At 40.1% G+C, this 20,931-nt stretch overlaps 1 protein-coding gene across 1 annotated transcript in view; it reads right to left on the bottom strand.

The window, feature by feature from the left end:
- Window positions 1-20,931, bottom strand: part of LOC124170800 (MOXD1 homolog 2-like) — a 969,195-nt gene that overhangs the window by 37,036 nt on the left and 911,228 nt on the right. The window contains exons 7-9 of the mRNA XM_046549766.1: window positions 10,279-10,606; window positions 6,413-6,537; window positions 4,192-4,385 (exon numbers count right to left, since the gene is read on the bottom strand). Of these exons, the coding sequence (XP_046405722.1) occupies window positions 4,192-4,385; window positions 6,413-6,537; window positions 10,279-10,606 (647 nt within the window). The remainder of the gene's footprint in view (window positions 1-4,191; window positions 4,386-6,412; window positions 6,538-10,278; window positions 10,607-20,931) is intronic.

Here is a 20,931-nt window from a genome sequence, read left to right as displayed (position 1 = left end):
TATAAAACGACGGTTAAAAGAGAAAGCAGCAAAATTTTTACTGCCATGTATAACAGCTTCACGCAAATCTAATAAAAACCGAGCTTCAATGGAAGACTTTCTAGCCCACAAATATTCATAGTAACTACTGAGCATTTCACTGCGCTCAGAGTAATGTAGATGATAAGCCAATTAGTTTCCATAGAATTTAAAAACAAATTCCTACAAATGCAGTGGACGTTATTCTAGTTAATAATTCCGGATTTATTTTGCGATTGATAACCAATCATCCCTGCCGGAGAAGAAATGCTAGTGCCGCCTTCTCGGAGCCGGTATTACTTAAGGCATAGAGGAGATCGCTTTTCGAGATGGAAATACGTGGAAAAAATAAAGGGGCGAGGTAAGTCGATGATCCCCTCAAATATTTCATCTCAATCGCGATTTCTTTCTCTATCGAGGCGAAGTATTGAGTCAATGGAAGTGTGGGCGGGCTCAAAAGGAGGGGGATTTCCAAACGAGATTTTGAATGCCTTCTCCTGTTCCTATATCCCTCGGATTTTGCACTTTCCACGCCAACTTAAGCTACTAATCCGAGATTAAATCTCCGAAATCGAAGGGAAAGTTAGCAACGATAGGCGGCGATGAGGGAGGGAGGGAAACATGCTTGCAAGTGAAGGATGACCCCATAGCTTGCAGTACAAGCGTACAAATACTCGAGTACCTAGACCTGTACTTGTTTGTGTACTCAAAGAACCTATGCGACGATGAGGCCGGGAGGGAAATGCAAAGGGCTTGGTAGTGGAGGAAGACCCCACAATTTGCATTATGAGGACACAAATACTAGAGTATCAAGATTTCTATGCTCTTCCGTGTACTCAAAGAACCTATGCGGCCATGAGGCAGGGAGAAATATGCAAATGGGTTCATAGCTGAGGATGGCCCCATAGTTTGCAGTGCGAGCGCACAGATAATCGAGTACCCAGACCTATACCAGTATGTATACTCAAAGAACCCTCAAAATCGAAATCTGAAACGGTTGCGTAATCACGTTTAAAATTCCCTTTCAATCGTACCATGTCTGTTATTTATTGCCTTGCTATCCACCGCTTGCTGTAAAAGGATCAAAATGTTGCAAAGCCTGAAATAGCAAAGAGGCATAGATAGGCAATATTAATCCAACTTTTACATTCGAACGCCATCATAGCGATACTAAAGAAGTAGACTAACTTGACCAGATATTAAATTAGAAGCGAGTGAAAAATTGAACTCGATCGAAGGCCTATCCCCTTCGTATGGAAGTGCACAGAATCTAAACCAAAGGCTTTCGTATAATAATTGAGATATCTCTCGCGGCGTATTGCATTAAATTTTTTCCATCCTTCTCTGCTACAAGTGGAACATGGAGGCGTTAAAAATCTAATCTCGCTTCTAAAAAATAACGCAACGCCGCGCATCGTGTTACGCTTCGCCACAAAATACTATGCCTGAAAGGATGAAAAAGTAATTGAGAGGACGCGATAGAGGCGTGCCTATGAATCGGGTATTATCTCCTGATAGGTTAAGTGTAATATTTACAGGTACATCCCTTAAATTTTATCAAAGCAGCAAAAAATTGGACGCCCGATGAAATTTCTGCTTAACATTTTAAAAATTTTCATAATTCTAATGCAAATTTTACCAAAAAATATCATGCATGACTCGAGAAATTAATATATACCACTGAGATGAAATTGGTCTATTTAGCCATTTTTTTAGCAAAATAAAAAAGTAAAAAAATAGGCTTTTTTCTGCGAGTAATTTTCAACTCCCATTAGGGTAAGAGTGATTGGCTTTTTAACCAAATTTGACCTACTGTAGACGGTGATAGAGTTTAAAACATACAGTGACCCATCCGTTTTCCAATACGTCGCCTACTTCTTTAGTTTTATTGCGGCGGGAAATTGATGGCTTAGTCCCTGAAAAATTATGATATCAAAAACAAAATTGGAGAAAAAGCATTTTATCCATCAAATTCCTACTCAGGGTTGAAAGGACGAAAAAGCTATCAGAGGGACGCGTTAGAGGCGGGCCTATGAATATGGCATCATCTCTTGATAGGTAAAGTGTAATCATCACAAGTTAATCCCGTAAATTTCATCAAACCAGAAATTAATAGCATGTTTTATGGAAACACTGTTTAATATTTTAAATTTTCATTTTTATCATTCATGATTAACCGTTAAATATCATACAGGGTTCGAGAAACTACACTATATTACTGAGATCAGAATTCTATATATACGTGCCTAGTTATAAACAGTATAGTTTTCCTTTCCTTTGAGCAAAATGGAGGGTTAAAAATATGCTATTTTTATTGATGTTTAACTCTTATCTGGGTAAGCGTAATGGGATCGCAAACCAATTTTATCTCTCTATCAAGTTTATATTAAAGACTGTGATAGAGGTTAATACATAAAGTGACTTATTTAGTTCCGTTTTCCGGTACGTCGTCAATTTCTTTGGTTATTAGCGACGAAAAATCGACCTAAATAGGCTAAATCCTTAAAAAATGATGATAATAAAAACAAAATTGGTGAAAAAGCAGCATTATATCCATCACAATTCCAACACATGTAAGGCATTATACACCATATCAATCCGATCACCGGTTCTATACGATCTGAACTTAAAGCATCCTCTCAGGTTGCAAACGAAATCAACTATAGAAGCGGCCAGTAGGGGGAGCATCGTAATATATTCAAGAAACTCAACTTTTGAGCTCGCCTCTAGTGCGAAGATATTTGAGAACGCCCTCGGCACAGTATAGGGGAGGTAGGTGGAGGGGGGCGCTCACATCACGTGACCCCGATAACGTGTCTTGACCTAGCGCAATAAAAACAATGCATCACCCACTGGGCATGATAAAACTCTCGGATGCATCCTTCCGCTGCGTTCCGAAACCCATTCCGCTGGCTGGGCGAATGCATCGTTTCAAACGCCCGTGCACCGAGTGGCGTCGAACTTGGACCGAGCGGTAAAAAGGACCCAAGATGGCTCTCCAGATCCCTTCGGTCCAATGTCATAAAACAGTTACGTCAGCCGAATCAATAAGAGAAAAGAAAAAGCCTAGGCATAATAAGAAAGACATTGGAACTCGGAATTGTCGAGCGACGCACGATACAGCCAAGATATAAATCCCGTCTCGGCGTCGTCATCTATACATTTTAAGTTTTTAGTTCGTAGAATTCTAACCTGTGCACGAGGAGGACAACTTAGTTGCGTTTACGAAGGGACCCTTCGAAGCTTATCTAATATTGCCAAATAGGTTTCATTTTGGGTCTTCAATCTACATGGAGTATGTATCACTGGTTATTATATATCTTAAATCTTTAAAGTACGTTGCAATACCAACCTTATATAAGAAACAATTAAATTTTACTATGAATTATAAACTTAATTGAAATATAATTCTAAACGGGAATAGGAAATTTTTTCGGATTGTAATACTAAAACTATAACATCAAGATAAGAAAAAAAGTGAAAATAACATGTGACAGAATTTTATCAAAATCATAAATGAATTAATCATAAAAAAAGGCATTGACACATTGGAGTATAAGTAAAATCGGAGATTGCAATAACTCAGTGAAAATATTGGAATGTCCAAATTTACTCATATTAAGAACTTCCACCACATCGTGCTAACATCATACAAGAAAATGGAGTGTATTTTTTTATACTTTCAAAATTGTCAACAAATTGTAATACATAGTTAGTTTGAATTTACCCAAAAAAATATACGTTTACCTGAATAAAACTGCAGCAAGGAACAGCAAACCAGAATTTATCATTTAAACATGATAACAGAAACGTTTAAAAAATCATGACATGTAGTTTTTCTGTCATATGTCTTCCACGCTCAGGGCGATGGAATTTATATTAATTTCCGTGGACGCATTTTTTTCTTGGATCACTAAATGTGACTTCCTTTTCAATAGAAACTGAAGGCACAAAGAGAGATATTCAAGCAGAGGACAACCAGATCGCAAAGAAACCTGGATTGCTTCAAAAGGGCTCGCGTGAAAAAGCAGAGTACGGCATGGAGTTATCGAAAGAGCCATGGAAGAAATAAATAAAATACTCGAGTCTAGACTGATCTCTCGAATACTTTGCACTTTTGAGCGGAGAGAGCTCATACAACCTTTAGCTAACGATATTCATTCCAGCACTTACGGCCAAAGTTCCTGGATCCCGAGGGAGTGTAGGACGGTAGGCAGGGATGGAAGACTGTAGCACATGGACAATTCCATTCTTGGATAGTAAAGAGCGAATACCAGACACATCTCCTCACGAGTGGTCAGCCCACCCAGCGTGATTGTGGAGCGGTCTGTGCTGTTGTAGACGCACTCCGCGATCAGGTGGTCGCCCTTCGAAGCCACATGGAAAGGAAGAAAAATATATGATAAGCCCTCGCTCCAGGTTGGAGGAAAAAATACATAAAAAAGCACGAACACATTCTCCCACACAAAACTCTCACACGCGGAACATGTAGAGGTCTACCCGAACGTGCATGCACGCTCGTGTATCCAACTCTAAAAAGCTCATGCCTCATTGAATGCGGGAGATATTCACTGCTTTTCAATGCGGTCCTCCCAGCGACCCCTTTACTCATTCTTCGGGCCGGTTTTAAAAGAGGCATAAAAGTAGTTCCATTATGCAGTCCGCGGCCGGTTTGAAGGGAACCCATGCAAGGAGAGGGATGGTTGAGTCTGCGCGGAGCAGCATGGGGGGCGGGTACATAACAGACTGCCTTGATTTTCTCATCCGGTGGAAATGTTTCATTCTTCTACAACCCCACGGCCCGAGGGATGGGGGAGAGGAAAGAGCTGCTACTACCCATCATGCGAGAGGTCAGTTCGATATATATCACTCGTCCTGAAGGGATAGAAGGACAAGGGAGCTTCATAATAATATTCCTGCCGCTTGCTTTTGATGACCGTCGGGGTTGTGATCACCACTAAATCAGATGATTCATCTGGCCCGATGTCAAGTTGTATTCAAAGATACGTAGTCCATTCCTCTTAACGTAATTAGAAGCTTGACGTAAATCACTATACAGTGATGGTGCTCGAGAACTAATTGAACAATAATTTACAAATTGGATGGTGAAAAAATAAACCGTGGCTGTAAACGCTCAAAAGCTTTGGCCCTATATAAAATAAATACAAACTGTGATTGAAAAGCTTTTATGAGGGAGATAATTTGAAATAATAATTGAAAGGAGAGTTGACTTAGATATTACACAATATTTATTGACTTATTTGTTAATTGAACACAAATATGTGAATTATCGGCTTAATATTTTATGAGAGTGCTATATAGGTGACATTAATTGTGGCGTGAAACGAAGTACTCAATTGATTTTAATATAATCATTTTAATTGATTATACGGGCAAATGCGAAAACACGCACTCAAAGATAAAATTGTCGCGGAAAGCAATTAATATGGATATACTCAATTTAGAAAAAATGGCAAGAACTTGACGAGTTCCAAAGCATATTTTTTCATAGAAATTGATTGCAAATATATTAATTACATAATTTGATGAGTTGAATTATAATTAAAAAGAAAATATTATCACCACACGAGTCAAGTTTTGCGTGGAAGTGGGATAAGGGATTTTATTGAGTACAATCACGTGAGTAAGTGCGTGAAAAACAGGTTATGAAAAAATAATTCTTTCGTAAAATATGAATGTTTAGTTTTGGTAACACGGAAGGAATGCGACGCAGGAAAATTTCCTGATCCTGTTTTGAGATCAATTCATTGTACAGGATCTCAAATTCCAAAATTTGAGATCCTGTAAAATGTATAATTCATCCAAAATGCCTATGGCACACGAATCGTGGAAAACATCAGATTAGTTTCAAGCATATATTGGGTATGACGTTAAAAAGGAGTAAAATAACAATTTAAAGTACAAAGAAAACATAAAGACAATAACAGCATAGCAATGAAAATAACATAATTCCAAGTTTAGGTGCATATTTTCCCATTCTGATTGTACTGGAAATTATTTCGAGAAGGTAATATTTCATGAAAATATATTTGTCCTTAACAATTCCCGTTAAAACGATTAAAATTTATGATACGCCATAGTAATTTATGTCTACTGTATGATTTGAGCGTACCAATATGCAGGTGCAAGAGGAGATGATGCTTTGGATTCAAACGTTTCCATATCTCGGTCGAATACCTGAGATCGGATATGGATTTCATCCCCGAGGCAAGTGAAATAGGGGAAGACGAATTAATTTTGGGAAATAAAGGTAGGAACAAGTACACTAAATAAGAAATACGGTTGAGGACACCTGTCTGTTGACGTAATGGCTTTACTTTCCCGCAGATAGTAGGAATGACATCACATAGAGGAGTATAATTTGAATACTCACCGGATAAACCTTCACAGGGCTCCTCAATTTCCGATACTCTTGGTAATTGTAATCATAGTTGTTGTCCACTGTGATTGGAGGATGTTCCTCACCCTCTCTGATTAGGCGAAATCTTATTTTCCTCCCTATAAAAGAAGACAACAAGCATTACATTTGGCATAGCCAATATCAGTGCTCAAGAAAATTTAGTCAATTGCAGTGCCATCAAAAATTTAAGCTGATTAACGAAATGAACTATCTTTCAATTTGGTCTAGTAAAAAGAAAAGAATGAAGTGAGTATAAAAAATAAATACGCAAAGAAGGTCAGGACTGAGAACTAACACTTCACGTGAAAGTCGTGAAAATTCAATTTGGCATAAATAGTATTACCCCAAATTCCTTCTGTGCGGTTGATCATACATCTGAGAAGGGGCGTTTGAATTCACTATTGACAATGGCTGTCTCTCTCTTATTTGTGAAATACACCACAGTTAAGGCATAGATAATCATCCTGTGCCTTTTTATAATTAAAAAAAGTAAATTATACCTTTAAATGCAATTATTTTTTTTGTTTTAAGTGCTAAATTCCAACGAATAGTCAAACTTGGAGACAAGTATTCACGTAAAGAAACCTCCTGGCACCATCTTGTGATATAAAAAAATCCATAGGCATAGTCAAATATATATATTTTAAACACTATCCGACGAAACTCATTATTTTAGTTTGGTTGAAACAAAGAAAAAGAAGAATGTGCAGTCAATGCCACAGAAGGAATTACAGAAAAAAATTCCGCTTCGTCATGATTAAGGATGAGGCAGTGAGGGAACTCCGTATGAACGGGTGAAAGGCATGTAATTATAATGATGAACCAATGATATTTTTAGTGTAATTCAGGTAGAAGTAAGTACATAAGCAGGTTCCCAGGAAGTCAGTGTAACTGAGTAAGGTCCAAATCAAGCCAAGAGGTTCCAACACCGCAGTAAAATATCTTCTAACTCACTTTACAACAGAGAACCTGATTATGTACCTATACATTTTTCATCGGCCATATTTTTCCCCCCAATCTCTTCCTAGCCTTCTCTTTCCAAACTTCATACTACGAAGTGAGCACGATATCTCTTCTATAAATGGTGGCTACACATTTATTGAGCATGCACATTTATTATTCCTTGTGTAACTGAGTATCTGCCAACTGCGCAACAGTTAAATTCCACATTTCCACCCAGCAGGTATTGTGAGCTTTTTACCCTTTCACCTTGACCGCTAATTTTCCACAGAAATACGCCATTCACTGACCGGGGAAACTCATCACAAAAGCATCGGATCCTGAAACTGGACGCGGCGTCCACCTCGCTGCACCCATGGGGATTTCCATTGAGGACACGAGATGACTGCTGACCCACGACCACACGCTCAGTACATAGACACGGAATCCAGGGCTTTCCCCATGGGGCAATTGGAAACCCCGAGATGATCCTTCATATCCCCCGCCGCCAACCAACCCAACCTTAAATCCCTCCGGGCGAAATGGAGAGTCCCCGCCATTCGCTCGGTCCGTATGACGTCACGGTGACGCGCCGATCCGCGCCGAAGATTTGGCGCCGGAGGGAACATCGGTTCGGTTCGCATCAATCAGGACTGCCATTTTTTTCGGAAAACTTCCGTCGTTTTCGTTATTTTTCTCGACTGCGGAAACGGGATCGCTTGGCGTCGAGATGAACGTGATTAAAAGCTTTTGGCACACGACGGAGGCTTCGTTTCGTGCAAGAGGGATGGGAGGAGAAGGTACGGGAGTGTGACGGGTGACGCCATATGCTCCGCTGGCACGGGTCCACACACAATAAGGTACTGACGCCAATGGAGCATCAAGAAAAATAAAGCGCAAAGAGTACTCGCGCGGCAAAATATCTAGCCCGTATCTTGCCACGACACCACAAGGGTTTCATCTAAAGAAACGCACGGTTCTTAAGTTCTTCGTTAAAAAAGCTGACATTTAATAATTCGGTCCTGAATCTGATTTGGAAATTGTAGTGATGAAAGCACAATTATTTTACGGTTGTCACGTTAAGGACGGCGACGTGGAGCATTTCATAGCATGGAGTCTATCATATCCATTGGCACTCCCATCCACGACGCATAATTAGAGGTAAATTTTGTTAAAACAGATCTGAGTGAAATGAATTCCATGAACATTGGAATGGGACTTTCATCAAGAAGTTCATCAAAAAATACAATATTTCCAGGATATGTTTTAAGTAAATAAAGATGAACATGAAGAATATTTTGTCCTCTTCTTCAGTGCCATAACTTATTCATCTTCTTAACTGTTAGCCAAATAAATCTCAGGAACAACTACCGATGTAATTCGTTATCAATAATAATTTGTAAGACCATTTCCTTGGCCCACCAGCACTAGTGAGGCTGAGAGAATGTGGGAATTTATGTGCATAGAAATTATTTTCATATTATCTATTTCTCCTGCCTTGGATTCAATGATCCATCGGGAATAAAATTGAATAATTAGCCTTTCAGTGGATAACAACGTTATTTTAAAGTAAATAATCGAATCTCGATGCATAGATTTTAAAATAACGTGAAATTTAACTTTTATACCATCCGGGTAGCAGGGAAGGAGTTAATAAACAATACATGCAATTCTAAAATGGGGTTAATAGTGATTATCAAATGTTCAATGTGTGCCATTACTCCAATTCAAAGTAAATTTTTCTCCATTGATAACCTAAACAATCTACTCCGTGAGATGCCTCACGAATGTGGCAGCTTAGAAGTTGACCAAGAGATGGCGGGCGATTCCTCTAAATCCCAAGCCCACTACTGGAAGACACGTATGTTCTCGGTGCATCGTATTGTCAATTGCTCAGAAGTAGATGGCAATTGGAGAGGCATCGCCGACTTGGTCCTCCGTAACTGAGATCGTACTGTGGATTATCCCCCTCGGTGGAAATCCTAGGAATGACCCGTAACCTTAATGCCCTTGCCATCCAATCCTCTCTTGGACAGGTTATTCCTAACGTAATCTAGAGAAAAACATCAGTGTCCGGAAAAATGAATGCAGGTAATTGAATACCAATCTATTTAGACTTTTAACGTAAATTTGATCGCTTAATTACCCAGAAAATTACCCACAACTGTATAAACTATTGTTCACTTGTTAGTCGAAACTACATATAAATTCATATTGCCAATAACGCATGCCCTCTCGAGCCATTACTTAGTACATTACTCATATGGTGTTTGTATTGAGTTAGAAGTACAAATTTACTCTCTTAAAAAAGTGTATTTCAACTTACGTTATGGATGAATTTCTTATAAATGAGCTTATTTTGTTTATTTTAAACGCCATTATAGGGTTGATTATTCAGGGTGTGCCACGCGGTGATTTGGATTATCATTTTATGCCTTCGATTTATTCTAAAGTGATATCGGGATTCTTCAATACTTTTATACATGGAGACACTCACGGATGGTTTAAACCACCTGATACATGATGTTACTTTTCAATTTTGAAGTGTTGACTTGTACTTTTCCTACAGTATGTAAAATGTGTAGCTGCATGAGAAATAAGCTGGGCAAAAGCAAAATTTCTGAACCTCAATGAACTACTTATTTTATCAAAATATTATTAAGTACTCCAAACTTAGTAAATTTTTACGCACATTCCTTTTTTATACAGCTATGAAAAAAATTGACGCACAATCACTGTGTCAGCGAAACTTTAGCATACGTCTTTCTTCATGTCTTACACAAGATATCTCTGGGATTCTTTCATCACTATTCACGCCTCTTCCAAAAGGCAAGGCAAAAAAGAGACTAAGGAAAAAATAGCGTAGTATTCAAGTGCAAGTGGGAATACAAAATACTCACCGATGAGATGAGTGTGCAGGTTGACCGCGAAGATGTTGATTCCGTTGTGCGGGATGGCTTGTCGCGTGCAGTCCCCGATGCAATGCCCCTCGGAGACGACGGCCGGCTGGCGCGGAGGGATTATATGCTTCCAGTTGGGCTCGAGTCCGACCGAGAGGACCCCAGCATCGTGGCGCCGCAATATGGGCGTATGATAAATGCGAATCCCGGACGAGTCTTTCACGCCCGAGTCCTGTGACGGGTTGTTGTAGTGCGTTTCCATCATGTAGTATAAGGGTCCAGAGTGAGGGTCTAGGGGGTAACCAGCGTCCACGGGGAACGTGAAGCCCTGCGAAGGAAGAGAAATAAATTCGATGAATGAAGCTGCAGGAAACGGGCGAGATGGTTTTCCGGATATGATACACGGCGACACATTCGTATTTATTGGAACAAGATTAAATGCGAGCAGTTCTCCAGCTCGATATAAGTACGGCCCTTTGTCACAAATAAATGATGAATGCTCAAGGCGTGGTGATTATCGCAGAAATAAGATTATAGGAAGACGGAGGGCCGGGACGAAAATGTTCCTTATTCATTGTCAGAGGAGCAACTTGAAGTGATAACAACGAATGGAGGTATATGAGGAGTATACAAATTGGTGCATGCGATGAAGATATAAAACAAATATAGGACGAAGTGAATAAAAGATAATAAAAAGTCATAGTTGGGACCACTTAGTTGGCCACGTTATGAGACATGATGGCCTGATGTAAACAATCATAGAAGGACAGGTGGAACGGAGGAAGAGAAAGGGACGGACCCAAATTACTTACATACGACAGTTTATAAAAGATGTTAAGGATAAGAAATACATCGCTTTGGAAAGGCCAGCGGATAGGAAAGAGAAATGGAGAACTGCGTCAAACCAAAATTAGGATTCTTGACTAATGATGATGAAAAACATTTAGCTTATAATAACATTTGCTAAAACTCCTATTGCGAGGACAAATATGTTCTATAAACATGCAGTGATGAAATCACAATACAATAAGTACAAAATATTGGTGGCAAAAGTCCAGCTTCTCACACCAGTGTTCTGGTCCACCATGAGTTTTCTATCCTTGTTTTATATATAAGATATATGCAGTGATGAAAGCACAATCATTTTACGGTTGTCACGTTAAGGACGGCGATGTGGAGCATTTCTTAGCAGGGAGTCTATCATATCCAACTAGGGGAGGAAGAGAAACCGAGCTACGCAGAGGGTGGGGGTGATTCATGGGAATTCATTCGCTTCACGATCACTTTTAAGACCAAAGACCGGAGGTGGAAGATATGTGGGGGCCCATGGAGTCGAGTTTCAAGGGAGGAGAGATCGTAGTAAGGAGGTATCAGTCTCGAAGCCACTCCGTATATCCCCGTCCCCTGCTGCCCTCTGGTGGGAGAAGGGAATTAGTATGGGGTGACAACGCTAGAGGGCCAGATTTAAATTACGTCCCGGCGATGGAGGAGGCCGAAGAAGGTTTGGGATCGTAACCGGACGATAGGATGAAGTGGAGAAAGAAAACCCAGGTCAACCACTGGACCCTAAATACAATTTAATTCTTCTAAAGCCTACCGCATGAAAATTGCCAGAAGACGGTCGTATTATCTTTCGAATAATGCGAAAACTAAATTTCCCCGCATTTTGATCTCAGTAAAAAATTATTTCCATGCCCCAAACGATATGAGCGGTGACTAAAAATCACAGCAAAATGTCGCATTTAAAATTTTTAATTTTCTCTCATTTTTTAATATACGGAAGGAGTTAGCAAGACATTCGCAGTGTTTCGTCTTTTCAATGAATTGTCACAGATATGCTACCTTATTGAAATAATTGTTTCAGCAGGTGAGAGAGGTTGTGCTCCAAAGAAAAGGTGGATGAATATTATGACCTATTGTTTCTTTTGCAATGAATATTGAAATAATACGTAAAACATAGCCTAAATTGATAGCTAATGTGGTGCTTGCGATATTTAAGTCACTATCCTTTGCATTAAGAAGGAATGAACTAGCCAAAAGCGTGCATCTCAACCACATGAATGACATGAGAGCGCCTTCACCGCAATACCAGATAATATAGCCTTACGCGTTATGGAATATAAAAAATACTTAAAGCCACTGTAACTTAATAAAATTAAAAACAGTTGTTTCAGAAGGTGAGAGAGGTTGTGATCCAAAGATAAAGTGGATGAAAATTATGACCTATTGTTTCTTTAGCAATGAATTTTGAAAAAATACGTAAAACATAACCTAAATTGACGGGTGATGTAGTGTTTGCGACATTTCAGTCACTACCAATCACTACCAATTGGGAATCCAACTGCATGCTGCATGTTGGTGATTGATCAACCCCCGCCAAACACACTAGAGGTGAATCGCAGGATATTATGTAGATGTAACTCCAGTTACGAATAGAAAAATTCCAAAACTCAGCCACAAATAGGAATGTGACGTCTATGGTCAAGTTTCTATAAATTATTCCCGGTGGAAAAGTAAAGAAGAAAAATGGGGCACTAAAAACCCATTCTACTGTAAACATAGACCTCTTTAAGAAATCATAATTTACTCCCGTCCACTGGTGGCTCTGGAACGCAATCACTGCGTAAACGAATATTCATAGATTCTTTTCCCAGAAACATACCGAAGTGGAACACAAACATCATCGAGATTGTAATCTTGCCGACCAAAGTTTTACGTCCAGAGGGAACTGCGGGAAACACACGCACCAAGCACCGCGGGAGATCCATTGGATCGTCTTGCCCCTGCAGGAAGGATTTGGGGCTCGCCTTGGCCGACTGGAGACGGAAAACTCCGGCATGCAGCACAAAACTTCACATTTTCCATTCCGCCCTGCACAAGGCTATACTAGTTTCAGACCTTACGGCTTCAGCCCAAGTAGCGATCAACATTCCAAGAATATCCAGACATCATTTTCGGTGTTAACAAAAGAAATCCGTGCAATATCCATGCTAATCCAAAAAAAAAACGCTGTATGGATATCGTCAAATATCCATAGGAACCGCCGAAAAACTTTGTAGCAATGTCTAACAGTGAACACCGACGTCCGTAATACAACAACTCTTAGATATCTTCACATCATCTAATGAGTAAATAATTGGTATGCTTATTATGGTTGTTGATATTCAACAGATATAAAAACAAAACATCTGTGCTATGTTCTCTTCAGTTCTATGCAGAAAATTTACTACTTATAGATACTGTTCCGAATAATAACTTTTCAATATCACGGATATTGCTACTTCACCATCAATGTAACATTATTTTTTAAACTCATCGTGGATATTATAAACAGGATATCTATAAAACATTGTCAAAATATTCATCGTGTAATAAAAACGTGTTTTGGATATATTGACCTTTTTTAGATATCAGATGGATATCGTCTGCTGCTTGAGAAGTTACGGGTAAATACTATAGACATTAAAATCCGTGGGTATAAGGCAGCAAAAAATTTTTACTGGATTATGACGAGGTAACTCAGTACGTGGTCGTAAAATTTATGCAGTGTCAAACAGGCGGATGTCAAAATGGGTCCGTGCTATCATTTCACTTTGCAGCCCCTGGCATTGGCGGTATCGCTCGCAAAAATATAAGTACCCAAAGGTTATTTTGGTCATATATTATCCACAGTACAGTCAAGGGCTGAAATCTTGACAAGCATTAAAATCAGGCATCTTCATCTTAGTATGTATATAAAATTAAATTCTCAATTTTATCTCTCCATGTATTTATTCCTAATAAAAATTCAAAGCCAACGCATAACACGATGCACGATCGAAATTTTTTTTTAATACCTTTCCCAAATACTACTGAAATGCATTAAACCGTGAACTACTTTACTAAATTTAAAAGTCCATCTCTATCTAGCAGCAAACAATGTTGAAATACAGGGCACAAAACAGTTCAAAACTCAATTATATCTCTGAAAGGCTTCAATATAGTTTCAAGTCGCCTCTAGAATTCGAAACACCATGTAAATAAGAGCTAGAGGTTCATGCAATAAACAAAGAAGCCATTGCTACCCAATTCATAGCCGTTTAATGACAGAGCCAAACTAAATATAATTCCGTACAATCCAAAAAGTATGGTAATTAATATTCAGGATGGCATGTAAACGAGAAATATGACTCGAAAAAAATAACATTTTTTGCAAAGCGCTGCTCGCTGTATTCAAATGGTCGGGCGGTACTGTGCCGACGAAAAAAAAGTGACGAAATTTGGTCCAACGGGCAGAATAATGGCATCGAATAGAGCGACAAGGAAAAAAAGGACAGTGGGACGGATAATATATGATAGCTCATGCGACCCCCTCCCCTTTACTCGGCGGTTGGCATTGCCCCCCGGAGTGCAAGCAAGGCCTCAAGAAGGAATAGCCTGCTCGCTGAGTTGACGGACGAAGGGACGACCCAGAGTTATGGGCGAGCGGCGTCTCACGAATCCCGGAGGATGAGGCTGGAATCAAGTGGGAGAAAGTATACGAGGCACGGCCCACTCTCCAAAAGGCAAGGATTAGCGACCAAGTGGCAGTAATGCACCCGGATCAATCCTTTCCTTCACAGTGCCACACCTCGAGCTGAAGAACTGCCTGACTGCTATTCGTAACATCACCACCACGGCAATCTTAATAAAATGTCAGAAATTATACTCTCCGATATTCAATAATACTTCAGAAACGACGGATAGGCTTGGAAATGTGTTGTTCACGAAATTTTAGATTGTAGAGGATAGGGTAACCTGCTCTTCCACTACCTAGGTGAAGTCGCACGAAAATCGGATTATTTTGGTTATTACCACGACTTAGGACATTGATCACACCTTCCATGGTCCTGATATCGCGTAATATATACAATTTCTTACATGAGAGATCAAATATGATTCGGATGCCAAAATTAAATTCATTTTTATGATAAGTTTTACGATGCGTGTGGTAAATAAATGAAAAGTGATAAATAAAAAACTACATAAAGATCCCTTATATTAAATTCATATTTATACGCGATAATGACGAAAATCTGGAGATTCATTTTAATTAAACAGCACAATTCATATAATATAATAGTGCAAATATGAGAAATCAATTTCCCTGAAAAAATGGGAAAAACAATTGTTCAGCACTCATAAGTGAGTTTTTCTTTCCTGGACTTATCTGAAATGGCTCGAAGGCTTTCAGGAATGGCCAATATACGCTAACCAAACCCCAATAGTAACTTTGAATTTCATCCTTTCAGAGGCCATGGTTTCAAATCCCACTTGAGACACGGCAAAGAAATCCCACCTTTCATCCTGGAGACGCCGCAATTCAACCAGCAGCCGGATCGAACCTGGCTTAACCCTCCCAACACGACATGACAAAGGTGAAGTTCCATTAGGGCCTCTTCTCAGGCCTTCGCATTAAGGTCGGCTGGGACTTTAATCTCAAAGTCAATGCGGACGGCGACTTTTTTATAACTCCGCCGGTGATGTCTTTACCGCACAGCTCATCCCAGCCACACACACACACTCACACGGCACGCATACAAACATGAACCACTCGACGCGAAGTACCTCAACGGACGCGTATAAAAAAAACACTGGGGCCGGAGCAATAAAATGACAATCCCCTCCACCCACCACTATCGCATCGGGAGAAAATGTTTTTACGGGCCCGCGTTGCGAGTCAAAAATGAAAAAAAGAAGAAAAAAACCATCCCGGATAAATCACGGAGCTAGAGGCCGTGGCGGAGTGTAGGGAGACGCGGAGAAAAAAATAACATGAAACTCCGGCAGGAATCCAAGTCATTCCGGCGCGTCACCAACGATAGGGTGGCTCATTTGATTTAGTAAACCGCATTCTTGGCCAGGGGCAAGTGCCCTCTCCCCCCCCTGGATGGCCACTGCTCGTGGTCGCAGCAAAAGGGAGTGAAGTCAGAGAGGTCTTCCCCCTTTCCTGCTGGCAAAACAGAAGCCGGTTATTGAAAGTGAATACACAGAAAGCCTCTTTGGGCTCAAAGGGGTGGGCGAAGTTGACGTGCCGCCCGGGTGGGCGGGTGGGAGGACTCTCGCCATCTCTTTCGCTTGTGGGGACACCGCGCGGGCCAACCCTTTCGGCTACGCCTCGCCAAGGAGAGACCTGTTTGCCTTGGTACAGCGAGCGCGGGGGACAGCACGTCTATGCGAGATTCGTAGAAGGGGTCGCGGTGTGTCGGAGTCCACGCCGACGAGGTAGCCGGCGGTGGAGCGGCGTCGTAATCATCATCGTAAGTCAACCATCCGAGCATTCCCTTGACGCAGCACTCCACTCCGCTATCCTATCTGTTAACCTTTTCATATTCACGTATTTCTTCTCTTGTACACCCTTAAAAGCTTGTCCTATATTATTCGTTCTGGGAAATCCACCAGCTTTCCCCCGATCCACTCGTCCTTCGACCATCGTCTTTATCAAGCCATCTTGACTAATGATGCTGATCACATAATATGACGATCTAATAAAAGGCAAGTAGCAAATCATTTGAGAAACTTACCTACTGTTATTTTTTTTATGTTTTTACGTTAATTTCAGTGAGAAAAATTCTTATTTGAAACTGAAAAAATCCTATGCGACCTCAGAGAATGGAGCCGAAATTTTATCACTCTTACGTCTAACATGAGTTTCGCTTTCAAAAACATTTATTTCCAAAAAATCTTAGGATTAATATTACATATAGCATGTTGATTGACACTTGCACTATTAACTTACCATAAACCTTTTCTAAAAAGGCTTATGTATTTAGCCAAGGGGGTATAGATGTGGTCACAGTCCGCCTCGGAGAAGCTTAATTTACGTTGTCACTAACAATAAGAATGCCTTTAAATCGGTTTGCAAAACACCCGCAGCTCGTCGATGAGACTAGAGTATTTAATTTATTCTCAGTATTTGCAATGGAGAATAAGCAGTCGCAAGTAACAGATTTGAAAAGTACGTAATGAATTCCGTCTATTATATCATCACACATATACATTTCGGAAAAAGCGGAAATTTTATTTTATTTTCCAGTGAAATTTTGACCGCACCAACATCAGCGAAGCTAATGCTGACTTTGTTAAACCAATTTATATGCGGGTTGAGCGGCATTACTAATAATAGCCGACTTTAGAATCCTCTATTGCAATATCCATGACTTGAACTACCGTAAGGAATACATTTATACGGAAGCACATCAAAGAGCACAGTTAATTGAATCATCTCTCACGTATCACTCATTTCTGCGCGTTGTAACTCGTCTTGACGACTCAAAATTTTGTCCCTGCTACCTAGGCACAGATAATAGGGATAAGTGTATAGAAGCGCAATATTGCATTCCGCAGTCTCGTTCCAATTGCTCAATATATCATGTTCACTGCATTGTTTAACGCTTACGGCTGAACTTTGCGGATCCAGGATACAGGAAACTTAAATTCACTTTGTACGTTTCACACTGACAACTTATCACCACCCACTCTTTCGACAATTATTTCTGGTCTCAAGTCACAAAATTATGTCATAAGAGGCAAAAGTCGAAACCATGGTTGGTAGTAATTTGGCACTGTTGAACGCACTACTCGCATTTATTTTCCTAGAACCAACTTCTAACATGTAAAAGTATTGCCGGAGCGAGAGGGGGCTTCAAAAGGCTTAGTAACCCTTGAAAATCTGGTGACGAACAGCCTGAAGCGCTCCTGTTCTAGCGAAACCCCCAGAAAAGTATCCATCTACTCAAACCCCCCGAAAAATTTTCCTCGAATAAAAGTGTTGCTGAAAGCTTACACGAACAAAATACGAATTACTTTGAGAAACGCACTCTACCTTCTGTGATAAATCTCCTCCAGTAAGACAGCCTGCGCTCCCTTGGAAAACCACACAAGTAAGTAATTACAAGAATGGCAGATCGGTGGCGCACCACCTTGCAATCACTGGCAGCTCAAATATGCTTCAAGATAAGAGGGATAATTTTAGCGGACGCACCAAGAGGGAGGGAAAGTTAAGTCTGGTCTTCGCAAATATCGAACTTCTCTTACAGTGCGATCCTGGAGGTAATTGCGAGGCATCAAATGGGGTGGCCCCGAAGACAGGAAGATAGCTAGCTCTAGAGAATGGGAAGGTAGTATTATCCTGGGCCTGGCATGAATGAGGGCAGAAAAACTACCACAGGCCTGTTATAGTCAAGCCCCAGTAGATAAAAGTGGACAGCAAGCGCGATCCAGTATTCATGATGACACTGCTTTCCTACCGAGGACGTAGCATCAGTGGGGTGATCTAGTGAGAAGTGGCTTACTGCAGGTCTATAAAGGCCGCTATACACGGCGAACAATTTCATTCGCATGATCATTAAGCATGATCGTACGCATGATTATTCACCGAGTATAACGGAACAATTCGCGAATGACCCTTCATGCGAATGATCATTCAGTGAAAATTAGAACATGTTCTATTTTGCTGGCATGATCCCGTGAATTAGCACGTGATCATTCAGCATGATCATTCGCATGATCATTCACCGTGTATAGCGGCCTAAAGATGACACCCACGTGCCCATATCCATAATGAGGTCATACAAATAATAAGGCCGTGATCGCAAGTATTGTCATTAGGAGTAGGGGAACAGGGTGACCAATTGCATGGAAAAACTGACAGCCCATCAAATGGCCTTGGCATCAAATACGAGTGAAGTCTTTGGACGCACCAATCACGGAGGAAGTCTCAGAGAAGCAAGCATTATAACGAGTAGAAGAATTAACTGGATGAAAAATTATGTCATACCAAATTTTTCCAATCATTTGAGTTATGCAAAAAGAGGAAGGAAATATGTCTGTATGGGAGATATGAGCTGTATCTAGTCTGTATGGTACTGTAAAGAGGTGATTTGCTAGAACGCATGCGAGAATTCATGGACGTGAGTTGGGAAAAATCCTATGTTCAACTTTTATTCGTGAATTCGCGCAATTCTACGCCTTTTTGAAGAATACATGCAGTCTAACCTGCGTAATTACGTGCCCCATGTAAAATAGTCTTCAGAGGACTCAAGCTAAACGCCGAACGAATAGATTATAAGAATTCCTTTTTCTTCCGAACCTTAAAGGACTTTAAATATGTTATCAGTAATTTTATTTGGGCATTTGCTTTTTATAGCAAACGGCTGGTGTCCTAACACCCCCTGCCACACACCTATTTAGGTGACTTTCGGGGTAGTATGTAGATAGATGTAGATGAAGCTCGCGGCAACGGAGAATGCGGTGAATTGAAAACAGGACACTATAATACGAAAGGTATTATCTGAGTTATGCACCTTCTTCTTTTCTATTTTTTTTAGGTTCTGGACAATGAATCGCTTCGATACAGGCTCATGACCCGGAATCACGTTGCCCCCGGGGGCGGTTCGCCTAACCCAGCGACGCTGCCCGCCCCCATCGTGAACCACCCCAGGCTGGAGGCCTCCACGCCTCATTTGTTCTCCGCGCGACGCCAACCATGACACAAAGGAACGTGGACGCGATTTCGCGGCGCATGGTTCAAAAACACCAAAATTGATACATTCCGATAGAATGCACAGCTATTCCAAAAACTGGTCCAGCTATCTAGCATATTTTTCATAGTTTCCTGGAATTTTTCCACGAAGGTTAAGGTTAAATAAAAGGAAGATTAAGATTAAGGTTAAATAGTAGCAGAGACCACAGAATATTGCTCAATTATCTGATGGACACTACGTAAATGCACTACGTTGTGCGTAATATTTCCCAAAAGATTTTCCTCAGTGATACGTTAAATATCTCATTTTCCATTTCAGTAAAGTTAAGTCAAATGATCATTTTCATATTTTTGTTAAATTTGATTTAGCTAACATTTCGGTGCTAGCTAATCTTCTATCTAACGCGTATTAGCCAATGGTCCGGCCAATACACTCAATTTTTCTTTAATTAATATGCAAGATTTACGCAATGCTAACGATCACGAAACCAAACATCTCGAACATATACTAAACGCAATCCTTGAGGGCATTTCATAAATGTGTTCATCCACGTCGATCCAACTCGATGGCTAGTAACATTAAACATGAATGCGACTCAGCAATTGAAGATGAAGTAACAAAGAACGAGTAGTAAAATGAATTTCTACCAAAAATAAATGTGGAATAGATAACATGAGAAATAGACACGGCTGAAACATACAAATTTATTTGCTAAAGGTTTAACACTGACTTTTCAAAAACTTAAAAGTGGCTCTATTGAGGCAACTTCTTTTCTGAAAGCATAAATGTCGAAAGCAAATAAATAAGTTGATGCAAAATTTTAAGGGTATTAACAGTTTTTATAAAGCAATATTTCTCATTTCAGAAATAATTTAGCCCCATCACATATCACACATCGATGTAAATAAAATTTTGCATGAATTCTTTGCTGAAAGGAACCCTAACTATTAAATTGACCAGTTACTTTGGTCTTACCTATTCACGAATTCTCAGGAATAATATCGGAAAAAGGATCCATCTCTTAGTCCCCGTTTTGATGAGTACTTACTGTAGGAAATATTGTCACAATATGTGCAAGTAGGTGGTGACTGTAAAACTGTCAATTGCAAGAAGGCATTCCGACGGACAACAGTTGAGAAATGGCTATTTG

Source organism: Ischnura elegans, chromosome X (genome assembly GCF_921293095.1).
Source record: "Ischnura elegans chromosome X, ioIscEleg1.1, whole genome shotgun sequence".
Classification (NCBI taxonomy): domain Eukaryota; kingdom Metazoa; phylum Arthropoda; class Insecta; order Odonata; family Coenagrionidae; genus Ischnura; species Ischnura elegans.
The sequence above is the reverse complement of the archived record's forward strand: the minus strand, read 5'-3'. Positions and strand labels throughout refer to the sequence as shown.